At 44.4% G+C, this 23,964-nt stretch overlaps 4 protein-coding genes across 14 annotated transcripts in view; 3 read left to right on the forward strand and 1 right to left on the reverse strand.

The window, feature by feature from the left end:
• The window catches only part of LOC124479268 (zinc finger protein 658B-like), a 375,953-nt gene that overhangs the window by 203,893 nt on the left and 148,096 nt on the right, over positions 1-23,964 (forward strand). The window lies entirely within an intron of this gene.
• LOC124479398 (zinc finger protein 208-like) overlaps positions 1-23,964 on the reverse strand; it is a gene marked incomplete at its 5' end in the record, with an annotated part of 127,598 nt that overhangs the window by 20,458 nt on the left and 83,176 nt on the right. The gene's annotated exons all lie outside the window — the stretch shown is intronic.
• Positions 1,758-17,281, forward strand: LOC124479250 (histone acetyltransferase p300-like). 10 transcript variants are annotated; one of them, XM_047037904.1, is made up of 16 exons: positions 1,758-1,807; positions 2,680-2,762; positions 3,011-3,121; positions 3,279-3,389; positions 3,819-3,929; positions 4,087-4,197; positions 4,431-4,541; positions 4,699-4,809; positions 5,634-6,120; positions 10,368-10,665; positions 13,595-13,885; positions 15,131-15,230; positions 15,419-15,550; positions 15,951-16,077; positions 16,219-16,402; positions 16,882-17,281. In XM_047037904.1, the coding sequence occupies exons 2-16, from the start codon at positions 2,710-2,712 to the stop codon at positions 16,884-16,886; spliced, it is 2,343 nt and encodes a 780-aa protein (XP_046893860.1). In that variant the 5' UTR covers positions 1,758-1,807; positions 2,680-2,709; the 3' UTR covers positions 16,887-17,281. The 10 variants fall into 10 exon arrangements, with proteins under 10 accessions (XP_046893860.1, XP_046893864.1, XP_046893865.1 ...); XM_047037908.1 differs by having other exon boundaries at positions 15,960-16,077; XM_047037907.1 differs by having other exon boundaries at positions 1,773-2,021.
• Positions 19,432-23,964, forward strand: part of LOC124479235 — a 42,040-nt gene continuing 37,507 nt past the window's right edge. Inside the window, exon 1 of one of the 2 annotated variants that reach the window (XM_047037873.1) lies at positions 19,432-20,196. In XM_047037873.1, coding sequence (XP_046893829.1) covers positions 20,166-20,196 — 31 coding nt within the window. In that variant the 5' untranslated portion in view covers positions 19,432-20,165. The remainder of the gene's footprint in view (positions 20,197-23,964) is intronic. The other variant, XM_047037872.1, reaches the window with a different exon arrangement.

A 23,964-nucleotide genomic window follows, 5' to 3' on the forward strand; every position in this document is an offset into this window, starting at 1 on the left:
TAAACACAACTTATGACTTGCTTTGACGTACACGCATACACATGCACACATCCACATGAGTGCCATGTTCAGTATCATTTACTGTGGTTCATAGAGAAACCTCCATTTTGTTTTTATTGGTCATGTATCCTCCACCCTCCTGCCAAGTCTGCCTCTTACTGAAGTGTTGCCAAATACATGGAGGTCCCACCTGGGATGGCGGGACACTTTCTGACTGAAAGATTTCGAAGTGACTGAAACTAGCAACTCAAAAGGATCCTTCTTTAGCTGGACCTTCTCTTATGATCTAATGGTACTGTTGTTTTCTTTTAAATGATTTATGCTTGCTTTGATGTTTGATGACATGATGTTACACCCCTAGAATGGTCTAATTATTCTGTTTGGATAAGAATATTTGAGGAATATTATATCTGTACATATGTTTGAGTGTTTTATTTTTGAGCTTTGATGTTTGATGACATGATGTTACACCCTTAGAATTGATTCTAAGTTGTCATTATACACGGGCGCCCTCTGCTGGTCATTCCACTACATTCTGCATTCCAATTGATCACCATAGAATGTAGTGGAATAACCAGCAGAGGGCACCTGTGTATAATGGCAACTTAGAATCTTCAACAAAGTTTATGGAATGGAGAATATTTGAAAACTGAGTTGCCAAAAATGTGAGCGGCAGTGTTGAAATAAACCATATCTTGTATATACAGTTCAAAGATTGAGCAGTTTGATTTGTGAAGTGATGAAGGTAGTGGAATCCCAGCTGAGAAGGGCCTTGTATTATCTCCTGTGTTCTCTCTAGCCTACATAGTTATGGTATGGGTACTAGAGGGAGTAATGTGTTTTGTCATTGTGGTTTTTCACAAACAAATAAATAAAATCATGGATGAACGAACCCAAGCAGTACCCTGTTGTATTGTATATGAGAGTTGGAAGCACTGATGGGTCTAACCTGCTGCTGTTACAAGTGGACTTTTTAAGACGCCCCAGCTGTGTGGTCTACTGGCCTATATGAAGTTTTGTATCCTAATAGTAGGCAAGGAAATTAGATGAGATATTAGAAAAGAGCTTTTCAAGAAAAAATAATCTCCAGCAGACTAAAATAATGTAAGGGAATCCTGGTCAGATGTGTACACACCTATACCGGTTCTCAAAATATGTGTAACATTTGTCAGACAAAATGTACAAAATAGCTGTTAATGACAACTAAATCCCTAATTCCTTAATCATTCATACTCTAAACTGAATTGACTACCACACACTGTTCTCTAGCCGACTCTCAGGGTTTGACATCCACGTGTTGAATTCATTCACTTCTTCGTAAAGGGGGTGGGCTCAGGGATTAAATTGAAATGATAGTGTATAGGTTAATTGATAGGTTAATCCTTCAATTCCAAATGTTTTACTGTAAAACATTGCCTGACTGTTGTTTGAATAACTGAGAGAATAGATATTGCCTAAATGTTGTCACAAATGTGACTTTTGAAGAGATTAGGCTACTAAAGAGATTCTTGGTAGCGTTGTTAAAACTGTAAAGTTTTCCTTATTCCTATTAGATGAACCGGACATATTCAGTTATTAATGCATGTAATACGTGATATAAATGGTGTGTAGGCAACTAATACCTGCTAAAAGAATGCCTAGTGTCGCTGTGCCTTTGTGTTGTTTGTATTTATGATACAGGGTTCTCAAGTGATCACGCATTGGCCATGAGCCACGCATTTCAACACTTTCTTCAATAAATTTACTTTCACTTTCACCTCGTTGATACTTGCTGAACAGAAAATGGCGAAGCTTACAAAACCACTCGGTGAGCAATCTAAACAATAGGCTCACAATTTGAAATCTGAGAATTATTTTGTAAACTGGCACGTTTATAAACTAGCTAGGCTACTGTTTTGATCATAATAATCATTCCCGATTAAAATAAATGGCGAGTTTTGAGGATTTTGTGTTGAGAAGTTATGTAACCGACGTTCTTCTCTTCTATTCTCTCAACAAAAAATGACAACGTGAGACAGTAGGTAATCCTCCACTTTTGCGGGGTGGGGGCATTGAACTCGGGGAGATCGGGGTTGTATGTCAAAGGGGTTGATTGTCACAGAGCTCATTACAGCCACGTAGGGGACGCTGTGTAAAAGGGTTCTCATCAAGTGTGTGTGCCCTCTTTGTCTGAGCTCATTCAGTTTGGAAATAGAGCTTGCATTCCTGACACAAATTTTGGCACAAAAAATATACTATCATACAAAAATACTATATGTATGATCCTTGTGGTCATTTTGCCGTTTTAAATGCTATAATTTCCCGGTTTTCTGCAGCCACATTGCGCGCGCATCCCGAGTGTTTAAAACAATACATTTGTCTAGTTGAAGTAACCAGCATTTGTGTGTTTCACTGACATCTTAATCACTGACTGCATCACTGGCACTGTGTACGAGTTACATAAATGCTTCTGTGATCCAGCTCCAACTGTATTGGTTTAACCCATATCTCTCATTGAAGTGACGTTTGGATGTTTGAGGACTTTCTCAGCAAATAAATTATACCATAATCAATTACATATCAAAATAAGAAATCTATAAAATTTGTGTCAAAGGCGCGATGCATTTCAAACACAACATGTATAATAGATATAATGTGTTTTTATATCTTCAATGAAACAAGCGAGTCCCCTGCTTCCAGGTGTCTGTCTGTCGGACTGTGAAGAGTGAGATGTATATGGATACACCCTTACAGTTCACAGGAGGACCTCTTCCTGATCTGAGGTGAGGATTTTAAAACCCTAGTATCAATAGTCAGGATAGGGTTCACCATGAGTGGACTGTATGATATGATTCCCGAGATTTCTTTGTTATGTGTATCAAAGGCATTATGCATTTCAAATACAAGATGTAATGGATGTAATATCTTGCATTTTCTTAGAGTGAAACAAGATTTCTTTATTATGTTTGTCAAAGGCAGTATGCATTTCAAATGCAAGATGTAATGGATGTAATATCTTGTTATTTCTTAGAGTGAAACAAGAGAGAATGGAGTCTCCTGTTCCCAGCTGTCTGTCTGTGAAGAGTGAGATGTCTATGGCTCCACCCTTAGTGTTTAGAGGAGGAACTCTTCCTGATCTGAGGTGAGGATATTAAAACCCTGTATCAATAATCAGGCTAGGTTTCACCATGAGTGGACCAGTATGATATGATTCCAAAGATTTCTTAATTATGTGCGTCAAAGGCACAATGCATTTCAAATGCAAGATGAAATGGATGTAATGTCTTGTTATTTCTTAGAGTGAAACAAGAGAGAATGGAGTCTCCTGTTCCCAGCTGTCTGTCTGTGAAGAGTGAGATGTCTATGGATCCACCCTTAGTGTTCAGAGGAGGAACTCTTCCTGATCTGAGGTGAAGTATCCCGTCCAATCATCATATTCAGTCTGAATGCAGTCCAATCATTTGTGATGGTCCGACCTTAATGATTTGCCGTGTTTATTACAGTCCTGCTATGCCCATAGATATCGGATTGATTTCATTTTTACCATCAACCCATTAAATGTATTGTTTGTTATCAGGATGTTAAGCAACAGCAAATATGATAAAAGTGCTTGTAAACAACATTCACTATCCTGTCCTGCCTTTAAACAGCTCACACGGACTGAGGTTCGGGAACTGCAGACCGCAACCAGTTGGTTGTGTTCCACAAGGACAGAGCTGTGCTGTATGCACACCATGCAATGCCCTGGTCATTGGCCACTGGCTCGTCTAGCTGGAATCATGGTCGTGCCCATAGAATCTCACATGGTGTAACAGTACATTAACTACTTTATTTCCCAGGGTCCTAAAGAGGAGAATGGAGTCTCCTGCTCCCAGCTGTCTGTCTGTGAAGAGTGAGATGTCTATGGCTCCACCCTTAGTGTTCAGAGGAGGAACTCTTCCTGATCTGAGGTGAGGATATTAAAACCCTGTATCAATAGTCAGGCTAGGTTTCAACATGAGTGGACCAGTATGATATGATTCCAAAGATTTCTTAATTATGTGCGTCAAAGGCACAATGCATTTCAAATGCAAGATGAAATGGATGCAATGTCTTGTTATTTCTTAGAGTGAAGCAAGAGAGAATGGAGTCTCCTGTTCCCAGCTGTCTGTCTGTGAAGAGTGAGATGTCTATGGATCCACCCTTAGTGTTCAGAGGAGGAAATCTTGCTGATCTGAGGTGAATATATTGAGAAAGATGTGAATCAGTGTAATCAATTGACCTCGGTTAGCAAAAACAAGATTTCTTTATTATGTTTGTCAAAGGCAGTATGCATTTCAAATGCAAGATGTAATGGATGTAATATCTTGCGTTTTCTTAGAGTGAAACAAGATTTATTTATTATGTTTGTCAAAGGCAGTATGCATTTGAAATGCAAGATGTAATGGATGTAATATCTTGTTATTTCTTAGAGTGAAGCAAGAGAGAATGGAGTCTCCTGTTCCCAGCTGTCTGTCTGTGAAGAGTGAGATGTCTATGGCTCCACCCTTAGTGTTTACAGGAGGAACTCTTCCTGATCTGAGGTGAGGATATTAAAACCCTAGTATCAATAGTCAGGATAGGGTTCATCATGAGTGGACTGTATGATATGATTCCCGAGATTTCTTTCTTATGTGTATCAAAGGCATTATGCATTTCAAATACAAGATGTAATGGATGTAATATCTTGCAATTTCTTAGAGTAAAACAAGAGAGAATGGAGTCTCCTGTTCCCAGCTGTCTGTCTGTAAAGAGTGAGATGTCTATGGATCCACCCTTAGTGTTTAGAGGAGGAACTCTTCCTGATCTGAGGTGAGAACATTTAGACAGATTATGACTTATTTAGAAAGGATTCCACATTATGAGTGGATCTCTGTGATACAATTCCCAAGAAATCCAAATCCAAACCTTATCATTGGTGGCGAAGCCACCTTAAAGGTTTCTACGTATTCTTATTAGGGGCAACTATTGTTTTTGTTAGTTTTATTATTATTATTATTATTATTATTATGCATAGCGATTGGTGCGAAGTTTTGAAATTTGACACACTGATTTGGAACGATCTCCTGATTATCGTCACCAAGTTTCATTTTGATCACTGAAGCACTGTAGCGCCACCAAGGCGTCAAAGTTGGAGGTGTGTTTACGCCCATAACTTTTGAACCATGAGCCCGTTTTTCTTAATTGAGGTATCATTGGATTCCTTGGACGCAGACGATTCGACTGAACTTTATGGCGTCATTGTCCCGTAGGTTTTTCCGTCGTTTGTATTTTAAGAAATGCCAATTTTTTCAAATTCCTCCTAGGCCGTTGCTCCGATTTTCATGAAAATCGTAACAGATCATCTAGAATTTTATCGATAAGTCAAACCGTTCACGAGTAACGCGCACAGCTCTTTTGACAAAGGGCACGCCAAAGCGGATGTGAGGCCTTGTCTCTGCGACGGTTTACCGTATGGAGACGAAACTTTGATAATGTCATCACGAGCATGTCATCTAACCATCTTCCTACCACAATCACCTTGATAGGTCAAAATATGACTGAATTACAGCTTTTTATTCTTGGGTCAAATCTGACAACGCTTCCTTACTGTATAATCTGTCAACACACCATTTTCTTTCTCCTCCTGATTTAAGTGCCAGTGTGCTGACTGAGGACCAGTTCCGATGTTCCGTGTGTTCTGAGGCTCTGAGGGAGCCGGTCTCCATCCCCTGTGGACACAGTTACTGCAGACAGTGCATCAGTACCTACTGGGCCCAGCCCAGCCTAGAGGGATACAATGTGTGCCCTGAGTGCAGTAAGAGATTCAGCACCCTGCCTGAGCTCTCCATTAACACAGCCTTGACCAGGGTGCTCCAGGCTTTCCAGCGGGCAGGTTACAGCCCTGCCCTCCCTGCCCAGACCTACGCAGGGGCTGGGGATGTACCCTGTGATATCTGCGCTGGGCCTAAGCACAGAGCCATCAAGTCCTGCTTGACCTGTAGCGCCTCCTACTGTGAGGGTCACGTCAGACAGCACTACACGGTCCCAGCACTGCAGAGACACCTCCTGGCAGAGGTCAGGGGAGACCAGACACACACAGACCAGCTGGATAGAACCATGAAGATGGAGGACATCAAAGAGGTAATGGTTTTACCTACTGCACATCTTAAACTGTATAAACATGTATTGTCATTATTATCATTGTTTTTACAACACCTGTGCAGTTTATTTTGTCCTTCATGTAAACCATCATCATGAAGAAGTCTAGTTTTTTAAAGATATATTTTAGCCTTTTATGGCTTTATTGGACAGAGACTGGAAAAATATAGGGGAGAGTGAAGGGAAGACATGCAGTAATATCCTGAGCCGGAACCAAACCTGGGCAGCTGGGTGTGGGCCTCAGCCCACATGGTACGTGCCCTACCCAGTGAGCTACCGGGGTGCTCCACACAGAAGAAGTTTAGGGAGTTTGGTGTGGAATAACCTCACCATGAATCTTTAGATTCTAATGCCACCTGCGAGCCAGACCTCACTGATGCTGAATGTAAGCTGATCATGCATCACTGTTTCAACATCTATTGGAAAGCGTTCACATTAGAGTGGAGGCAGTTGTAGCAGCAGTATGACTGACATGTTTGAAGAGAAGAGGCACATATACAGTTTTTAAAACTTCAAAAAACTGTCACTTCCAGTTACACTTACATTTATGCATTTAGCAGACGCTTTTATCCAAAGCGACTTCCAAGAGAGAGCTTTACAAAAGAGCATAGGTCACTGATCATAACAACGAGGTAGTCCCAAACATTGCAAGCAGCCAAAACATGAAGCATACATTGTGAAAAAACTAAACAAGTGCCAAAAGGGAAGACCCATAAGAGCATGCAGTTATACAAGTTACAAATTAAAACAACATGAACCACAAAAGGTGCAGGACTGTACCTGTAGAAGAACAATCAACAGTAAAATATTTCACAGCGATTACAAGACTTAACTTCGTTAAAACTAACCTACAAGAGCAACAAGTCACTCAATAAGAGTCATTGTGATCCTGGAGGAAACTAACATCAGGTCCAGCCAAGCATTCCTAAGTGCCGTTGTACTCCCGGAACAAGTGCGTCTTGAGCCTTTTCTTGAAGGTGGGGAGACAGTCAGTGTCCCTGATGGAGGTGGGGAGCTGGTTCCACCATTGGGGGGCCAGGCAGGAGAAGAGCTTGTGTTGGGACCGGGCAGTCTTGAGCGGTGGGACCACCAGGCGGTTGTCTGAAGAAGACCGTAGGTGACGGGTGGGGGTGTAAGGTTGCAGGAGAGACTTGATTTAGTTGGGTGCAGTCCCGTTCACTGCTTGGAAGGTCAGTACCAGGGTCTTGAATCTGATACGGGCGTTGATGGGTAGCCAGTGGAGAGAGATGAGGAGCGGGGTAACATGGGAGTGTCTGGGTAGATTGTAGACCAGGCGGGCCGCTGCGTTATGAATCCTCTGAAAAGGGCGGGTTGCACATGCTGGGAGACCAGCGAGCAGCGAGTTGCAGTAGTCCAACTTGGAGAAGACCAGTGCTTGAACTAGCAGCTGGGTGGAGTGCTCAGACAGGTATCTCCTGATCTTCCGGATGTTGTAGAGGGTGAATCTACAAGACCGGGAGACTGCGGCAATGTGGGCCGTGAGGGAGAGCTTGTCATCCATGGTAACCCCAAGGTTCCTGGCAGAGGATGCATGGGTCACCGTTGCAGATCCCAGGGTGATTAACGGATCATGGGAGATGGAGGGTTTAGCCGGGATGATGAGAAGTTCTGTTTTGGCGAGGTTCAGCTGGAGGTGGTGCTCGGTCATCCAGGCGGAGATGTCTGTGAGGCAGGCCTCAATCCTAGCTGAGATCCCCGGATCAGTCGGTGGGAACGACAGGTACAGCTGCATGTCGTCAGCATTGCAGTGGTAGGAGAAGCCATGGGAGGTGATGATTGGTCCAAGTGAGGTGGTGTAGAGAGAGAAGAGGAGGGGTCCAAGGACGGAGCCCTGTGGGACACCAGTGGAGAGCTGGCGAGGGCCTGACAGTTTGCCTCCCCAGGAGACCTGGTAGGATCTTCCCGACAGGTAGGATGAGATCCACTGGAGTGCAGTGCCAGTGATGCCCATCTCAAAAAGTCTGGAGATCAAGATCTGGTGGTTACTCGTGTCAAATGCTGCAGAAAGGTCCAGCAGAATGATGACGGATGACCTGGAAGCCGCTCTGGCAGACTGGAGGGCAGTGGTGACTGAAAGAAGGGCAGTCTCTGTGGATTGGCCAGTCTTGAAGCCCGATTGGTTGGGGTCAAGCAGGTTGTTCTGACAGAGAAAGTAAGACAGTTGGTTACAGCACGTTCAATTGTTTTTTAAAAGAAGGGTAGCAGTGATACCGGTCTGTAGTTCTGGAGGATGGTAGGGTTAAGGGAGGGTTTTTTGAGTAGAGTGGTAACTCTGACCTGTTTGAAGGCAGAGGGAAAGGTGCCGGAGGTAAGAGAGGAGTTTAGGACATGGAGAAGAAAAGTTATGATAGAGGGGGAGATGGTTTGAAAGAGAGGGGAGGGGATAGGATCAAGGGGACAGGAGGTGGGGCGATGAGAGAGAATGAGGTCAGAGATCTCTGCCTCGGACAAGGGAGAGAAAGAGTTTAGACATTTAGTTGGGTCAGTCATGGAGGGTGAGAGGGTAGGAAAGGTGGGTTTAGGGAACCGACTGCTAATGTCGGTGACTTTTTTCTCAAAGAAGGAGGAGAAGTCGTCTGCTGTCAGGGTGGAGGGAGGGGGTGGGGGAAGTGGGTTAAGAAGGGTGGAGAAGGTAGAAAAAAGCTTGTGGGGGTTTGAAGCAGAGTTAATTTTGTTCAGAAAGTAGAGGGTTTTAGCACCAGTTATGTGAGAAGAGAAAGATTTAAGGAGGGAGTGATACTTATCAAGGTCCAGACCGTCTTTGGACCTGCGCCATCTCCTCTCAGCTGCCCAAAGGGTGGACTGTTCTTTACGAATAACATCCGTAAGCCACGGGCAGGAGGGAGAAGATTGAAGTCAAAGTGATTAACAAGGAGTCGGTGGCAGTGTTAGTGGGGTGGGACGAGAACTCGTCAATGGGAGGGAGGGAGGATGTTACAATAGAGGAGAAATGGGAGAGAGATAGGGAGCGGAGGTTGCGGCGGAAAGTTACAAGGGGAGGGGAGGTAGGAGGGGTTGGAGGGAGAGAGACAGAGAATTGGATAAAGTAGTGATCAGAAGTGTGCAGGGGGGTTACAGAGGTTAAGTCAGTGATACAGTTACGTGTCAGGACGAGATCTAGCTGTTTGCCTGCCTTGTGGGTCGTCGGTGTGCTCAGCAGCGTCAGGTCGAAGGAGGTCAGGAGAGACAAAAAGTCGACGGCCTGCGTTCCTTGGAGGTGGACCTTGAAGTCCCCAAGGACTATCAGGGGGGTTCCATCATCCGGGAGGACGTTGAGGAGCATGTCTAGCTCCTCCACAAAGTCGGCTAGGGGTCCTGGTGGGCGATAAAGAACAATTAAGCATGCTTTGATAGGATCAGATAGCATCACATAATGATGTTCAAATGATTTGGCAGCCACAGAGAGTGGTGTGGATGTGTATTTAATATGTGGGGAAAGAAGCAAACCTGTCCCACCACCCCGCCCGGTTGAGCGGGGTGAGTGAGTGAAGGAGTGGTTGACTGAGAGAGCAGCTGGAGTTGCAGTGTTCTCTGTGCGGATCCACGTCTCTATCAGCGCAACGGCATGAAGAGAGGGATGCAAACGCTGGGATGAAGTCTGCTAAGGAAACACATGCTAGCTATGAATAAGTTTGAATATTATCTAAATATGAACATGTATGTACTTATTTGAAGAGGTGATCCGCCTCGTCGGTCACTTACGTAGTCAGGAGACAGTCACGATGCACATTCAGTAAAACGCAGCGGCAAGTAACCTGAAACTAGATCTCTAGCTAGCTACTTAACGGCCTGGATAGCTGCTGTCTCTCAGCTTTACCCAGACACAAGATTTAGCAAAAACACAACACAATACTACAAGTTAAAGTCACTTACTTAGTCAGGAGACAGTCACGATGCACATTCAGTAAAACACTATTCGCTCAGGCATCAGTTCAGTTCAGGCATCAGTTCAGAAACCCTGATTGATTGACCCAACTAAACTTATTGTTGAATGCAGAGTTATATGAAGTCAATGCCAGATAGACTGATAGATATCACTCTGGTGCTAATCTTAAATTCTAACTTCCGTAGTAGTCCACTTGTCCTGCCAGACAAACCGAGCTTCATCATTCATTCATCCATCCATCCATCCATTCAGTGAAAACTAGTCCCCTAGTCCAATCACGTTAACCCCCTTCTCCTCTCCACTTCTCCCCGTCCATCTCCAGGCTTCCCAGCAGACCCTAGGCATCGGAGGCTTGGCCGTAGGCGGAGCAGCGGGCGCGGCCGGGGCCCAGGCTGGCCTCGGCGCCGTGGGAACGGGCCCGGGGGCGGCGCCCCCCACGGCCGACCCGGAGAAGCGCAAGCTGATCCAGCAGCAGCTGGTGCTGCTCCTCCACGCCCACAAGTGCCACCGGCGGGAGCAGGCCAACGGGGAGGTGCGCCAGTGGAACCTGCCCCACTGTCGCACCATGAAGAACGTCCTCAACCACATGACCCACTGCCAGGCCGGCAAGTCCTGCCAGGGTGAGTCGGGCCACTCTTGACAGTCCTGTTTGTCCTAACACTGGTTGAGTGAGGTCAGGTCAGTCATCAAGACCTGTGGTCACTAAGGAAGCTGCTGATTACGTTTGAAACAGAGGGCAATGGCTCTCGCTCCGTTTCTGGTTGTGTTGTGTCTTCCCTGAGTCCTACTGTTGGGTGGATCTTCCTATTGCCACTATCAGCTCTCCTCACGGACGCTTTGTCTTTATAATCAAACTCCTCTCTCTCTCTCTTTCTGTCTCTTTCCCTTGTCAGTGGTGCACTGTGCCTCGTCCAGACAGATCATCTCCCATTGGAAGAACTGCACGCGACACGACTGTCCGGTCTGCCTTCCGCTAAAGAACGCTGGAGACAAGCGGAACCAGCAGTGTGAGAAGGTGGAGAAGGTAGAAAAAAGCTTGTGGGGGTTTGAAGCAGAGTTAATTTTGTTCAGAAAGTAGAGGGTTTTAGCACCAGTTATGTGAGAAGAGAAAGATTTAAGGAGGGAGTGATACTTATCAAGGTCCAGACCGTCTTTGGACCTGCGCCATCTCCTCTCAGCTGCCCAAAGGGTGGACCATTCTTCACGAATAACATCCGTAAGCCACGGGCAGGAGGGAGAAGATCGAAGTCAAAGTGATTAACAAGGAGTCGGTGGCAGTGTTAGTGGGGTGGGACGAGAACTCGTCAATGGGAGGGAGGGAGGATGTTACAATAGAGGAGAAATGGGAGAGAGATAGGGAGCGGAGGTTGCGGCGGAAAGTTACAAGGGGAGGGGAGGTAGGAGGGGTTGGAGGGAGAGAGACAGAGAATTGGATAAAGTAGTGATCAGAAGTGTGCAGGGGGGTTACAGAGGTTAAGTCAGTGATACAGTTACGTGTCAGGACGAGGTCTAGCTGTTTGCCTGCCTTGTGGGTCGTCGGTGTGCTCAGCAGCGTCAGGTCGAAGGAGGTCAGGAGAGACAAAAAGTCGACGGCCTGCGTTCCTTGGAGGTGGACCTTGAAGTCCCCAAGGACTATCAGGGGGTTCCATCATCCGGGAGGACGTTGAGGAGCATGTCTAGCTCCTCCACAAAGTCGGCTAGGGGTCCTGGTGGGCGATAAAGAACAATTAAGCATGCTTTGATAGGATCAGTTAGCATCACATAATGATGTTCAAATGATTTGGCAGCCACAGAGAGTGGTGTGGATGTGTATTTTATATGTGGGGATAGAAGCAACCCTGTCCCACCACCCTGCCCGGGTTGAGCGGGGTGAGTGAGTGAAGGAGTGGTTGACTGAGAGAACAGCTGGAGTTGCAGTGTTCTCTGGGCGGATCCATGTCTCTATCAGTGCAACGGCATGAAGAGAGGCATGGGATGCAAACGCTGGGATGAAGTCTGCTAAGGAAACACATGCTAGCTATGAATAAGTTTGAATATTATCTAAATATGAACATGTATGTACTTATTTGAAGAGGTGATCCGCCTCGTCGGTCACTTACGTAGTCAGGAGACAGTCACGATGCACATTCAGTAAAACGCAGCGGCAAGTACCCTGAAACTAGATCTCTAGCTAGCTACTTAACGGCCTGGATAGCTGCTGTCTCTCAGCTTTACCCAGACACAAGATTTAGCAAAAACACAACACAATACTACAAGTTAAAGTCACTTACTTAGTCAGGAGACAGTCACGATGCACATTCAGTAAAACACTATTCGCTCAGGCATCAGTTCAGTTCAGGCATCAGTTCAGAAACCCTGATTGATTGACCCAACTAAACTTATTGTTTACATTTACATTTATTCATTTAGCAGACGCTTTTATCCAAAGCGACTTCCAAGAGAGAACTTTACAAAGTGCATAGGTCACTGATAACAACAACAAGATAGCCCCACAGCATTGCGGGTAGTCAAAAACAAGAAGTACATATTGTGAACAACCAAAAAATAGTGCTAAAGGGAAGAAACCATAAGAGCATGTAGTTAAACAAGTTAAAATTACACAACATTAATCGCTAAGTGCAGGTGTACCTGTAGGAAAGCAATAAAAATAGGATTAACTAAAATAGAATACAACAGTTTAAATCAGCTACCACTAACCAACAAGAGCAACAGTCCAAATAAGAGTCATTGTGATCCTTGAGGAAACTAGCGTTGGGTTCAGCTTCATATTGTTGAATGCAGAGTTATATGAAGTCAATGCCAGATAGACTGATAGATATCACTCTGGTGCTAATCTTAAATTCTAACTTCCGTAGTAGTCCACTTGTCCTGCCAGACAAACCGAGCTTTATCATTCATTCATCCATCCATCCATCCATTCAGTGAAAACTAGTCCCCTAGTCCAATCACGTTAACCCCCTTCTCCTCTCCACTTCTCCCCGTCCATCTCCAGGCCTCCCAGCAGCCCCCAGGCATCGGAGGCGTGGCCGTCGGCGGAGCAGCGGGCGCGGCCGGGGCCCAGGCTGGCCTCGGCGCCGTGGGAACGGGCCCGGGGGCGGCGCCCCCCACGGCCGACCCGGAGTAGCGCAAGCTGATCCAGCAGCACCTGGTGCTGCTCCTCCACGCCCACAAGTGCCAGCGGCGGGAGCAGGCCAACGGGGAGGTGCGCCAGTGCAACCTGCCCCACTGTCGCACCATGAAGAACGTCCTCAACCACATGACCCACTGCCAGGCCGGCAAGTCCTGCCAGGGTGAGTCGGGCCACTCTTCCTCGTTTGTCCTAACACTGGTTGAGTGAGGTCAGGTCAGTCATCAAGACCTGTGGTCACTAAGGCAGCTGCTGATTTACGTTTGAAACAGAGGGCTATGGCTCCCTCTTTTCTGGAGGTGGTGTTGTGTCTTCCCTGAGTCCTACTGTTGGGTGGATCTTCCTATTGCCACTATCAGCTCTCCTCACGGACGCTTTGTCTTTATACTCAAACTCCTCTTTCTGTCTCTTTCCCTTGTCAGTGGCGCACTGTGCCTCGTCCAGAGAGATCATCTCCCATTGGAATAACTGCACGCGACACGACTGTCCGGTCTGCCTACTTCCGGGCTCCCTCGGAACCGTACCTGGGGGCCAGCCCAGCACCCCCAACTTGAACCCCCCCAGCCAGATCGACCCCAGTTCCATCGAGCGGGCCTACGCAGCCCTGGGCCTCACCTACCAGGGCAACCAGATGCCTCAGCAGCCCCCCCAGGGCAACATGGCCAACCAGGGCCTGCCTGGCCAGCCCAGCATGAGGTCCCTCAACACCATGGGTGAGTTGGCAGAAGGGAGAGCCTCGACACTCGCACGCTCAGCGCAATTGTGCTGGCTGTTGTAAAGGGCTCTGTTGCGAAGGACTGATGGTTTTGCCCCCTCAGACTGTACACGTGAACAGCCCTTTCGCTGCTGTTGGGTCATGCCGTTAGTGCATGCACCCCTTATGGCTCTACGGGCACAGCCAATCGGAGTGCAGGTTTTGGGGATGCTCGCGCTGACGACACCCAGTGGCGGGAGTAGTGGACTGCCTTGTTTCTGGTGCGGACGTTAGTTTCTTGAGGAGAATAAAATAATGTTGTATTGTGTGCGTTCATATACATGTAAGTATTTCTGATGCTTCTTGTTATGTCTAGTTATGTCATTATGAGTCTGTGTTTGTGAGATACGGTATTGTAGAAGTTAAATGTGTTTTCTGATGCCGAAGTGGTGGTTACTGTAGCAAGGCTATGTAATCGTTTTTAGCAAGCAAACGACATGTTTACTTGCGCTGTTTAGCGGCTGATATTCCTACGTGGAACAACAGACAGTATAGACAGTAGTGTCACTGCATTAACGTTGTTACAAGAATTTTGTAATAATATGGCTCGATGTGAGGTATTCACTAGCAATATATGTTGAAATGCCTGTTATTGTTTTATGCTAATCATCCGTTGTATGCTGTTTCTTTACAGAACCACATATACACACAGGCACACACACACACGCAGAACCCATAAAGGCAAATATAAACAACACCATTTCTCTCAACTTTACAATAAAAAACCACTTTGAATCTGTACATCATCTCCGGCATTTTCATCAGATGCACCACAGTGGCTTCTAAGCATTACTGACCAAAGAACATAGTCTCCACAACAGGCTCCGAGTCACTGATCACCACACAGTAGTAACTCAATATTGTTTTGAATTAGGAGAGCTTGTCACAGCTTTGCTTTAGAGTGGGATGTTGTTGTCAGGTATCAAGAGTCTGACACAGTCACTCTTGCCTATATGTTTTGGATCACCCACCATGTGATGGGTTGTTAGAAAACAACCATGGGTTGTTTTGAGGACCAAATGTGATTGAAAACCAATTTCATATGTAGTTCGTTTGAGTACATTTCAGTCATGAATAGTTTTATTTTAGCATGATTTAAATGTGCGTGCTGTTTTGCATAACTAGTTCTCCACAGAAGTGGAAGCCAGCAGGAGCTGTGTTGTGACCGCTGTGGGTCTGCTCTGTGTGTGTTTGTGTCCACCAGGAGGGAACCCCATGGGAGTGAATGGTGGGGTGCAGCAGCCCAACCAACAGTCCAACCTGCTCCCAGACGCCATGCAGCACAACAGCATGAACGCACAGAGGTAACACACACACACATCCTCCTTTCCCTTGAATTGGCAAGTCATCATCTCTGTTATCTATCTTGGCTTTGGGCTCGCACCATAACTCAAGTTCTCTCTTTTCTACTTTTCTCCCTCGCTACCCTCCTCTGTTTTCCTTCTCTACCTCTCTCCCTCTTTCTCTCCCTCTCCCTCCTCCCTCCCTTCAGTTTGATGAATGACAGTGGGGTGGGCAGTCTGGGCTCCATGCCCACGGCAACTCCTCCCTCAGCACCGGGCATGAGGAAGTCCTGGCATGAGGACATCACCCAGGACCTGCGCAACCACCTCGTCCATAAGCTGTGAGTCCGCCCTCACTGCACCAGACACGCACCGTTTCTGAATGAAAAAACACACGCCCGCGCGCAGTCTGCACAAACACGAACGGCGAACACGTCAACAAACGGCACCCGAAGAGCTTTTGAACCAAACGGCGCAGATCCTTAGCAGTGTTGACCTACAGCACAGCTGTCGGCGCGTTTCCTCACAGCCAGAATACATCGAAGATGTCGAAAAATACAATAAAAGCGTTGTGTACAAGATAACTCTTATGGTCAGACTGGCAAGACACGCTGCCCGTGCACCACTGAGGTAATTCCCCTGGCCTCGCTCCCTGACCAGGCAGTGTTGGAGGTGTGGTCAGGGGAGGACACCCGCGTCCTCTTGGCTTATATGTGTCTCTCTGTGTTTGTGCGTGTGTTGGGTGAGCAGTGTGCAGGCCATCTTCCCCACCCCGGACCCGGCTGCGCTGAAGGACCGGCGCATAGAGAACCTGGTGGCCTACGCCAGGAAGGTGGAGGGAGACATGTACGAGTCGGCCAACAGCAGGGTAGGAAAACTATTACCACATACTCAGGCACACACACACACACACACACACAGGCATGCACACACACAGGCACACTCAATCACATAAATGAGTCTTGGCTCATACATACTCCCTAATGCATGTCTCCTCTCTCTGTCCCAGGCGGAGTACTACCACCTGTTAGCCAAGAAGATCTATAAGATCCAGAAGGAGCTGGAGGAGAAGAGGAGGACGCGGCTGCAGAAGCAGGGCATGATGCCCAACCAGCCTGGCATGCCGCCCACAGGCCTGCCTCAGGGGCCCCCTGGCATGGGCCAGCCGCCGATGGCTCCCGGACTGCCTCCAAGTGAGTGGACGCTCACATACGCATGCACAGTTACCGTATTCTTCGGAAATAAAGCCGCGGTTTATACCCAGATTTTACATTTTTCTTGTGGTGAGGCTTATATTTCGATGCGGGTTATAGCACGTTTTTATAACAAAACAACAGTAGAAACACAGTTTTTGGAGGGGGAGATACGAGTCAGCCATCAGCTGGGTAGGACAGGGTAGGAGCACCTACACGCACACACACACAAACACCACACGCACATTCAATCACTTGTACGAGTTGGCCTGCAGCACAGTAAGAATACCTATACGCACACACACACATTCAATCACATGTTCGATGCATCACATGCAGGGTAAGAACACCTGTACAGACACACACACAGGCACACTCAGTCTGCCAACAGCAGATTGGCGTTGGATAAACAGACAGGTACAGTGATAACATTAGAGTTGAAGATGCTCCCTAACGCATGTGTCCTCTCTCTGTTCCAGGATGAGTACTACTACCTGATATCTGAGAAGATCTATTGGATCCAGAAGGAGCTGGAGGAGAAGAGGAGGAAGTGGCTGCAGAAGCAGGACATGAGTTGATCAGACCCCGCTTAAATGTTTGATAATTTACTGATAATTATCCATTAGTGTTTTGTCTGCACAAATCAATCATTCATTTGAACTCTATTCTCTGCCCTCATATTGTTCATATGACTCATCATGGACATGCTCTCAGTTTGGAACAAATTATTTGTGATGCACTTGTTTTTTGTCAACAGGACTTTTCCAAATAACATTAATGACGCTGAGCATATTTCCAAGGCCGGGCTTGGGCCGGGTCTGCCGTGCTGTTAGAAATGTGACTCTTGTTCTAACTTGCACTGAAATGTTTTCTGAATAGTTTACATTTACATTTAGTCATTTAGCAGACGCTCTTATCCAGAGCGACTTTCAGTAAGTACAGGGACATTCTCCCCGAGGCAAGTAGGGTGAAGTGCCTTGCCCAAGGACACAACATCAGTTGCACCGGCCGGGAATCGAACTGGCAACCTTCGGATTACTAGCCCGATGCTCTACCCGCTCAGCTACCTGACTCCCTAGTTTTGTGCTGTTTCTAAGTCACTGACCCTAACCCTAACCACAAGACACAAAAAGAATTACATAGTATTGCAGTTGCCAGTCTAAGCACTCATTTATTTATTTTGTATTAATTTGAGACTTGATGCACTAATCAGTTAATTTGATATATTTTAGGATTTCCAGGTGTGATTGGATGCATAGATGGCACTTAAATTCCTAAAACAGCTCCATCATTAAATTAAGGAGATTATGTGAATAGGAAGTGTTGGGATGATGTCACGATGGCTGTAAAGATGGACAACATTTAAAAGGGTTGACTTGGTTTATTAGAGTGAGCTTGGATCATTTAAACCAGTCCAGGCAAAGTGGTCACATGAGTGAGGCCATGAGTTACAGAATGCCTTATATAGAACTGAGTATAGTGGGTCAAATATAGTTTCCATATACATTTTCCTTACTGGGCACAGCATGTAGTCAGAATATTAGCGTTCTTACATTTAAATTTAGCAGACCAGAGCAACTTACATTAAGTACAGGGACATTCCCCCGAGGCAAGTAGGGTGAAGTGCCTTGCCCAAGGACACAATGTCATTTGGTGTGGCCGGGAATCGAACTGGCGACCTTCAGATTACTAGCCCGATTCCCTAACCGCTCAGCCACCTGACTCCCTACCTCCCCTACCTACCTTCCCCTACTTTGCCTCCCTACCTTATTGAAAGGTCATACCTGAACTCATCAGTGCTTATCACTCACTGGCTCCTGCCTGTCTCTAGCAAGAGGCCCTGACCAGTAAATGTAGCACCTAAATACTAGCATTAGCTTTCCAAATGAAAGATACCTCACAATACAGCAACTGCAGCTAATTACTGTTCTGCACTGTGATCATATGTGATCCAGCCCACATCATCAGCAAAGTGGAAGTGTCCTGGTTCTGTGAATGATTCGCAAATATATTGTGAGTGTACACTGAGCGCTAGATTTGCTCATGGTGAATTTCTGTATCTATATCCTAATTAATATTTAGTTTCCTCCTATTGCAATTGAAAATGCAAACTGTATCCTCGTATTATCGTGAGAGATTTAGATGGTTACCTGCTTGGGGACAGAGGGTACTGTGGAGGTCATTGGGATTTCCTGTGTATTTACGTTATTCACCAATCAATAGCACTTTTCTTAATCAATATAACTAGTCATTGGATACTAGTTAGTAGATTCTCATGTGAGTTTGCTACTAACAAGAGTAGATTGTGTGTACGTGTCAGGTTGAATAGATGTTTGGTGTCAGGAGAATGTACTGGATAAACATCCCTTGTGATGGCTACAAGGAGAGCTCCACCTACAATCCCTCTCTGCCCTGAGAGTGGTCAATAACGGGGAGCTGTGAATTTCTTTCTCTTTGATTGTTGTAACACCATTACTGCCTAACTGTCACTATTTATGTTTACATTCTTGTGACCAATAAAAGATGGTCCTCTGGCCTTCAGAGCTGAGAGAGACATGATTGAGACATAAGCTTGGTGATGTGTTGTCATTTATTGTCAGAAATTGTCAGATTTATAGTTTTCTTTCCCAATCTGCAGATTGACAATACTTATAAAAGTCCAGAACTCAACTGAATTTAGTCACTCCGTTAATGAAGAGATGGACAAAACACTTCAGTGCTCCAGTCAGCCTTATTGGCTGATCCCTTACCCTGATCCTGAGCCCGGCCCACAGCAACATTATAACTTGGCTCACTGCAGGGCATGAGCCAGGCTACAGATGATCATTGGGATGTTCATGGTCAGATTCCAGTGCCTTTGTAGGGTCAAAGTCACCCCTGAAAGGCCATGTGACATATACCAATATAATTACAGACTATATGGGTTAAATCAGAGCAAGAACAGTCAAAAGTAATGTTAAATTAAATAAACATAATAACATTGCAATTGAATGAAATCAATTACTAGGCAAACATGTTACACAATTAAGGTTAACTCTCGATTAGGACAAGCCAGAGCTGAGGAGAAGGTCTCAGGAGATGAAGAATCCACAGAACAATGCTTCACAATTCTCTTTATACCAAAGAACAAACAATCACACTACATATTGACCCTTACTTATCAACTTATGACTAGCAATGCAACAGTAAATTACACAATGAGATGTGAGAGCCATCAAGTAGACTCTCCGTCCAGCAGTTCCAGATTTTAGCATATGAGTGGTGGGGGCAGAATGACACCCAGCCTTACACTACAGTCAGTCAATTCTTAGGTCTCCACCTTACAGAGTGTAATGCTGCCATAAACAGCCTTCAGTGAAAATGTGTTACATTGTCTATTGGCTATGTCAGTACAGTCAGTTGATTACCAGCAGAGGGTGCATTCATGTGATAGCCTACCGTATCAAATCAGTTTTAAACTTGTTCCTTGCAAACTTGTCCTGCAGTCTGACTTGGCCCATGACACCGACAGTGCACATGGGTTAGATGTAGTTTATCTCACAGTGAAGGATCATTGGTTCTAAATGCTGGCTGCACCAAACCCTGCAGTTGGCAGGTTACATTCCTTAGTGTGTGGCACCTTAGGACCTGCTCTACTGGTTTAGGGAGGATCTGTAGAATCTACAAGAGACTTTATACAACCTGCCAGATCAAGTAAATCATAAGACAGTATTTCACAGACAAACAACAGGACAACAGATAGCACAGACAAAGCTAAAAACCCATGGATACTTCCAAAGGAGCAATAAGTCCAGGTGAGATTATTTACATTTATTTCCAAAACATGGATAATGACTTTTCCACAATCTTAACATAGTCACTAATACTGTTACTGTATAAAGTATGCATTGTTACGAAAATTACTGGAGTGATAGTACTGAACATTGTGATTATTGGATATTGCTTTTGAGTTTCAGCTATGTGCTAATAGTCTGTAAAAAACACATTTTGAAATATTTTAATGTACACACTCATAGCTAGGTTATAACAGTTGACACAGTGACAACAAATAGAGTATCGACAGGTGAACTATTTCCACTAGAAGCTTATATGAACAAAAACCCTAATGTTACATAGATATTGTCTATTAAAGATAGTAAAAAATATTGTTTTCAATCTGAGCTTTTTTTTAAATAAGCAATAACTAATTCATAAACCAGTAAAGAGTTATTGATTTAACCTTTCTATCATGGTATTCAATGTACTGTACTGTGCCCATACTTTCACATAACATGCTGGTACGTTTGCAGTATACTGATGGTTAAATCTAAAGGGTTAACACACATAATTGCTTGCGAGCTTGGAAACTGTCCATGCTTGATCATCGATTTGTTGAAACGATGAAAAAGCATAAAGATGGTGAGGAAACATTTACTGGAGGAAGTGTTTTTCTCTGCCAGTTTCATTCCTTAAGCCACAACAACGTGATAAATATGAAGTTAGACGAGTTGGACAGAGTAGTGATAACCACGTTATCTGCTCTGTGTGTAGAGCATACACAATACAATCTGTATACTCGTATTATAATGGGAGAGTTTGATGGTTACCTGCTTGGTGACAGAGGGTACCCCAGCCAGCCTTATTGGCTGACACCTTACCCTGATCCTGGTCCCAGCCCGCAGCAACATTATAACTTGGCTCACTGCAGGGCATGAGCCAGGCTAGAGATGATCATTGGGATGTTCATGACCCGATTCTAGTGCCTTTTTAAAATTATTATTATAACCTTTATTTAACCAAGAGAGACCCATTGAGATTAAGAATCTCTTTTTCAAGGGAGACCTGGCCAAGATGGCCAGCAGCATACATACAAATATAGTTACAAAAATACAAAAGGAGACAAGATATAGGAGTTAGTGTCGTAGCCAGGTACATTAAAAACATTTACATTTTAAGGAATCTGTCTCTAGCTCTTTCATTTTTAATTAAAAAGCATTAAGCGAGATTAATTTCTGTAGTTTCAAAACATTTTGCAACACATTCCATGCCGAGGGTGCAGAGTACAGAAAAGCCCTCATTCCAATTTCCGTACGGGCACAAGGTCCAGATAGTATGACGCAGTCCTGGGAACGCAGAGAGTATTTCCCGTCACTCTTCTGCTTTATAAGGACACACACGTCGTATGGGAGCAGACCAAGAATGGCCAAAATTGAGGCAATCCTCCTTACTGGCACTGAATAAATACACACATTTATAAAATAAGATACATATGTAAAAAGATTAAGACTGTAAGTGAAAACACATCCATGTAGCAATAGGCCTAGGTTATTATCAAATCAATTAAAACTGTTCATGTCATTACAAGATAAGTTAGTTTGTTATGTGAAAAGTTTCACATTATAACAAGATAAATATGTTGTATCACATATAGGCTATGTCAGTACATAATAGGGTTGATTACCAGCAGAGGGTGCATTCCTGTGATAGCCTACCGCATCAAATCAGTTTCAAACTTGTTTCTTGCAAACTTGTCCTGCAGTCTGACTTGGCCCATGACACCGACAGTGCACATGGGTTGGATGTAGTTTATCTCACAGTGAAGGGTCATTGGTTCCAAATCCATTTCACTAGCAGATTTATTGAATCCTATTTTACAACAATATAATGTACGGCTACCTTTTGAAACAGAATCTGCTTAAATCAACATTTCTGGCTAGTCAGACTCTTTGGCAAGTACAATTTCATCCAAGCGTCTTTGAGTACCTAGAAAAGCGCTATATAAATATAATGTATTATCATTATTATTATCCAGAAAAGCAGTAATAAACTGGTGTGTGAAAAATTGTACCATCGCATCAAGTCAAAATAGTATGAGTTGTGTTCAGTTTTCCAAATAAAGGTATGCTGCTGGCTGCACCAAACCGTGCGGTTGGCAGGTTACATTCCTTAGTGTGTGGCACCATAGGACCTGCTCTACTGGTTTAGGGAAGATCTGTAGGATCTAAAAGAGACTTTCTACAAACAGTCATGTCAAGTAAGTCATTAGGCACTATTTCAGAAACACAGACAAAACACAAAACCTCTGGAGACTTCCAAAGGGGACGAAAGTCCAGGTGAGATTATTTACATTGTAGCATAATCCAAAACCTAGACAATGACTTTTCCACAATCTTATCATAGTCACTAATACTGTTACTGTATACAGTATGTATTGTTACAAAAAGTACTAGTGTGATAGTACTGAACATGGTGATTATTGGATATTGCTTTTGAGTTTGCTCAGAGCCTGTAAAGAAAACCACGTTTTGAAATATTTAAACATACCCGAATCAGAATCAGAAAGGGATTTATTCGCCATGAAAGTTTGAACAGACAAGGAATTTGCTTTGGCAGAAAATTGCTTTTATGAACAAAAGCCCTAATAGTACATATACATATTGTAAATTTCAGATTCTAAACATGATTTGTTTCAGAAAGAGCTTTCTTTAAAAAGAAGAACTTGCTCAAAACTTAATTTTGAAGCACAGATGTATTGGTTACACATTTCTATCATGGTATTAAATGTATAGTACCCCACTAACTCATGGTTTCATTTATTCTAGCACAAATCCAATACACTGATGGCTGCTGACAGAAATCCAGTGTTAAAATGTCAAATCGCTTCAGAGCATTGAAATAGTCTATACTTGAAGATTGTTTTGTTGAAACAATAGAAAAGCATAAAGATGGCGTAGAAAGAGTATTTTTTCTCTGCTTCTATCATTCCTTACATTCCTTAATTACAGTGTATAGAAGAGGGTTCCATAAGTGTATAGAGGAGGGCTCCATAAGTGTATAGAGGAGGGCTCCATAAGTGTATAGAGGAGGGCTCCATAAGTGTATAGAGGAGGGCTCCATAAGTGTATAGAGGAGGGCTCCATAAGTGTATAGAGGAGGGCTCCATAATTGTGTAGAGGAGGGCTCCATAGGTGTATAGAGGAGGGCTCCATAAGTGTATAGAGGAGGGCTCCATAAGTGTATAGAGGAGGGCTCCATAAGTGTATAGAGGAGGGCTCCATAAGTGTAATTAGGTTGATCCAGTTTAAACTGTGCTACTGTAGAATGTGTTAGAATGGTGTCTTTCCCCTAAAAGTTACAATATTATGATCACATCATGTAATAGACTATGTTCTATCCACTCACTTCTACACACTTGAATTCATCACAACAATAAAACAGACATGGTGTCCTCTACCAGTTCTCAAAATATTTGTAAAGTTGATTAGGCTCTAATGTAGTTAGACAGAATGTACAGAGTAACTGTTAATGACAACTGAAATGCCCTCATCCGTCAATCATACCTCCTCTAAACTGAATTAACTATCATACATGGTTCTCTCATTTAACCTATACTCTCAGGTTCTACATCCATCTGTTGAATTCACTCACATCTTCGGAAGAGGGGATAGGGCTCAGGGATTAACTTTAAATGAGAAACATTACACATAACAAAATGTGTTAGTGTAAAACATTGCCTGACTATTGTTTGCTAAACTAAAAGAATAGATATTGTCTCAATGTTTTCTGGGACCTTTTAAGAGATA

The sequence above is a fragment of the Hypomesus transpacificus genome, chromosome 17 (genome assembly GCF_021917145.1).
Source record: "Hypomesus transpacificus isolate Combined female chromosome 17, fHypTra1, whole genome shotgun sequence".
Lineage (NCBI taxonomy): Eukaryota > Metazoa > Chordata > Actinopteri > Osmeriformes > Osmeridae > Hypomesus > Hypomesus transpacificus.

What these genes read in the sequence shown, in the direction of transcription:
- LOC124479250 (XM_047037904.1), top strand. Translation starts at nt 2,710, where the DNA reads ATGTATATGGATACACCCTTACAGTTCACAGGAGGACCTCTTCCTGAT. An exon ending in GGAACTCTTCCTGATCTGAG is followed by an intron (nt 4,542 to 4,698) that starts GTGAGGATATTA and finishes GCAATTTCTTAG; the next exon opens with AGTAAAACAAGAGAGAATGG. An exon ending in GAGGTCCCTCAACACCATGG is followed by an intron (nt 13,886 to 15,130) that starts GTGAGTTGGCAG and finishes TGTGTCCACCAG; the next exon opens with GAGGGAACCCCATGGGAGTG.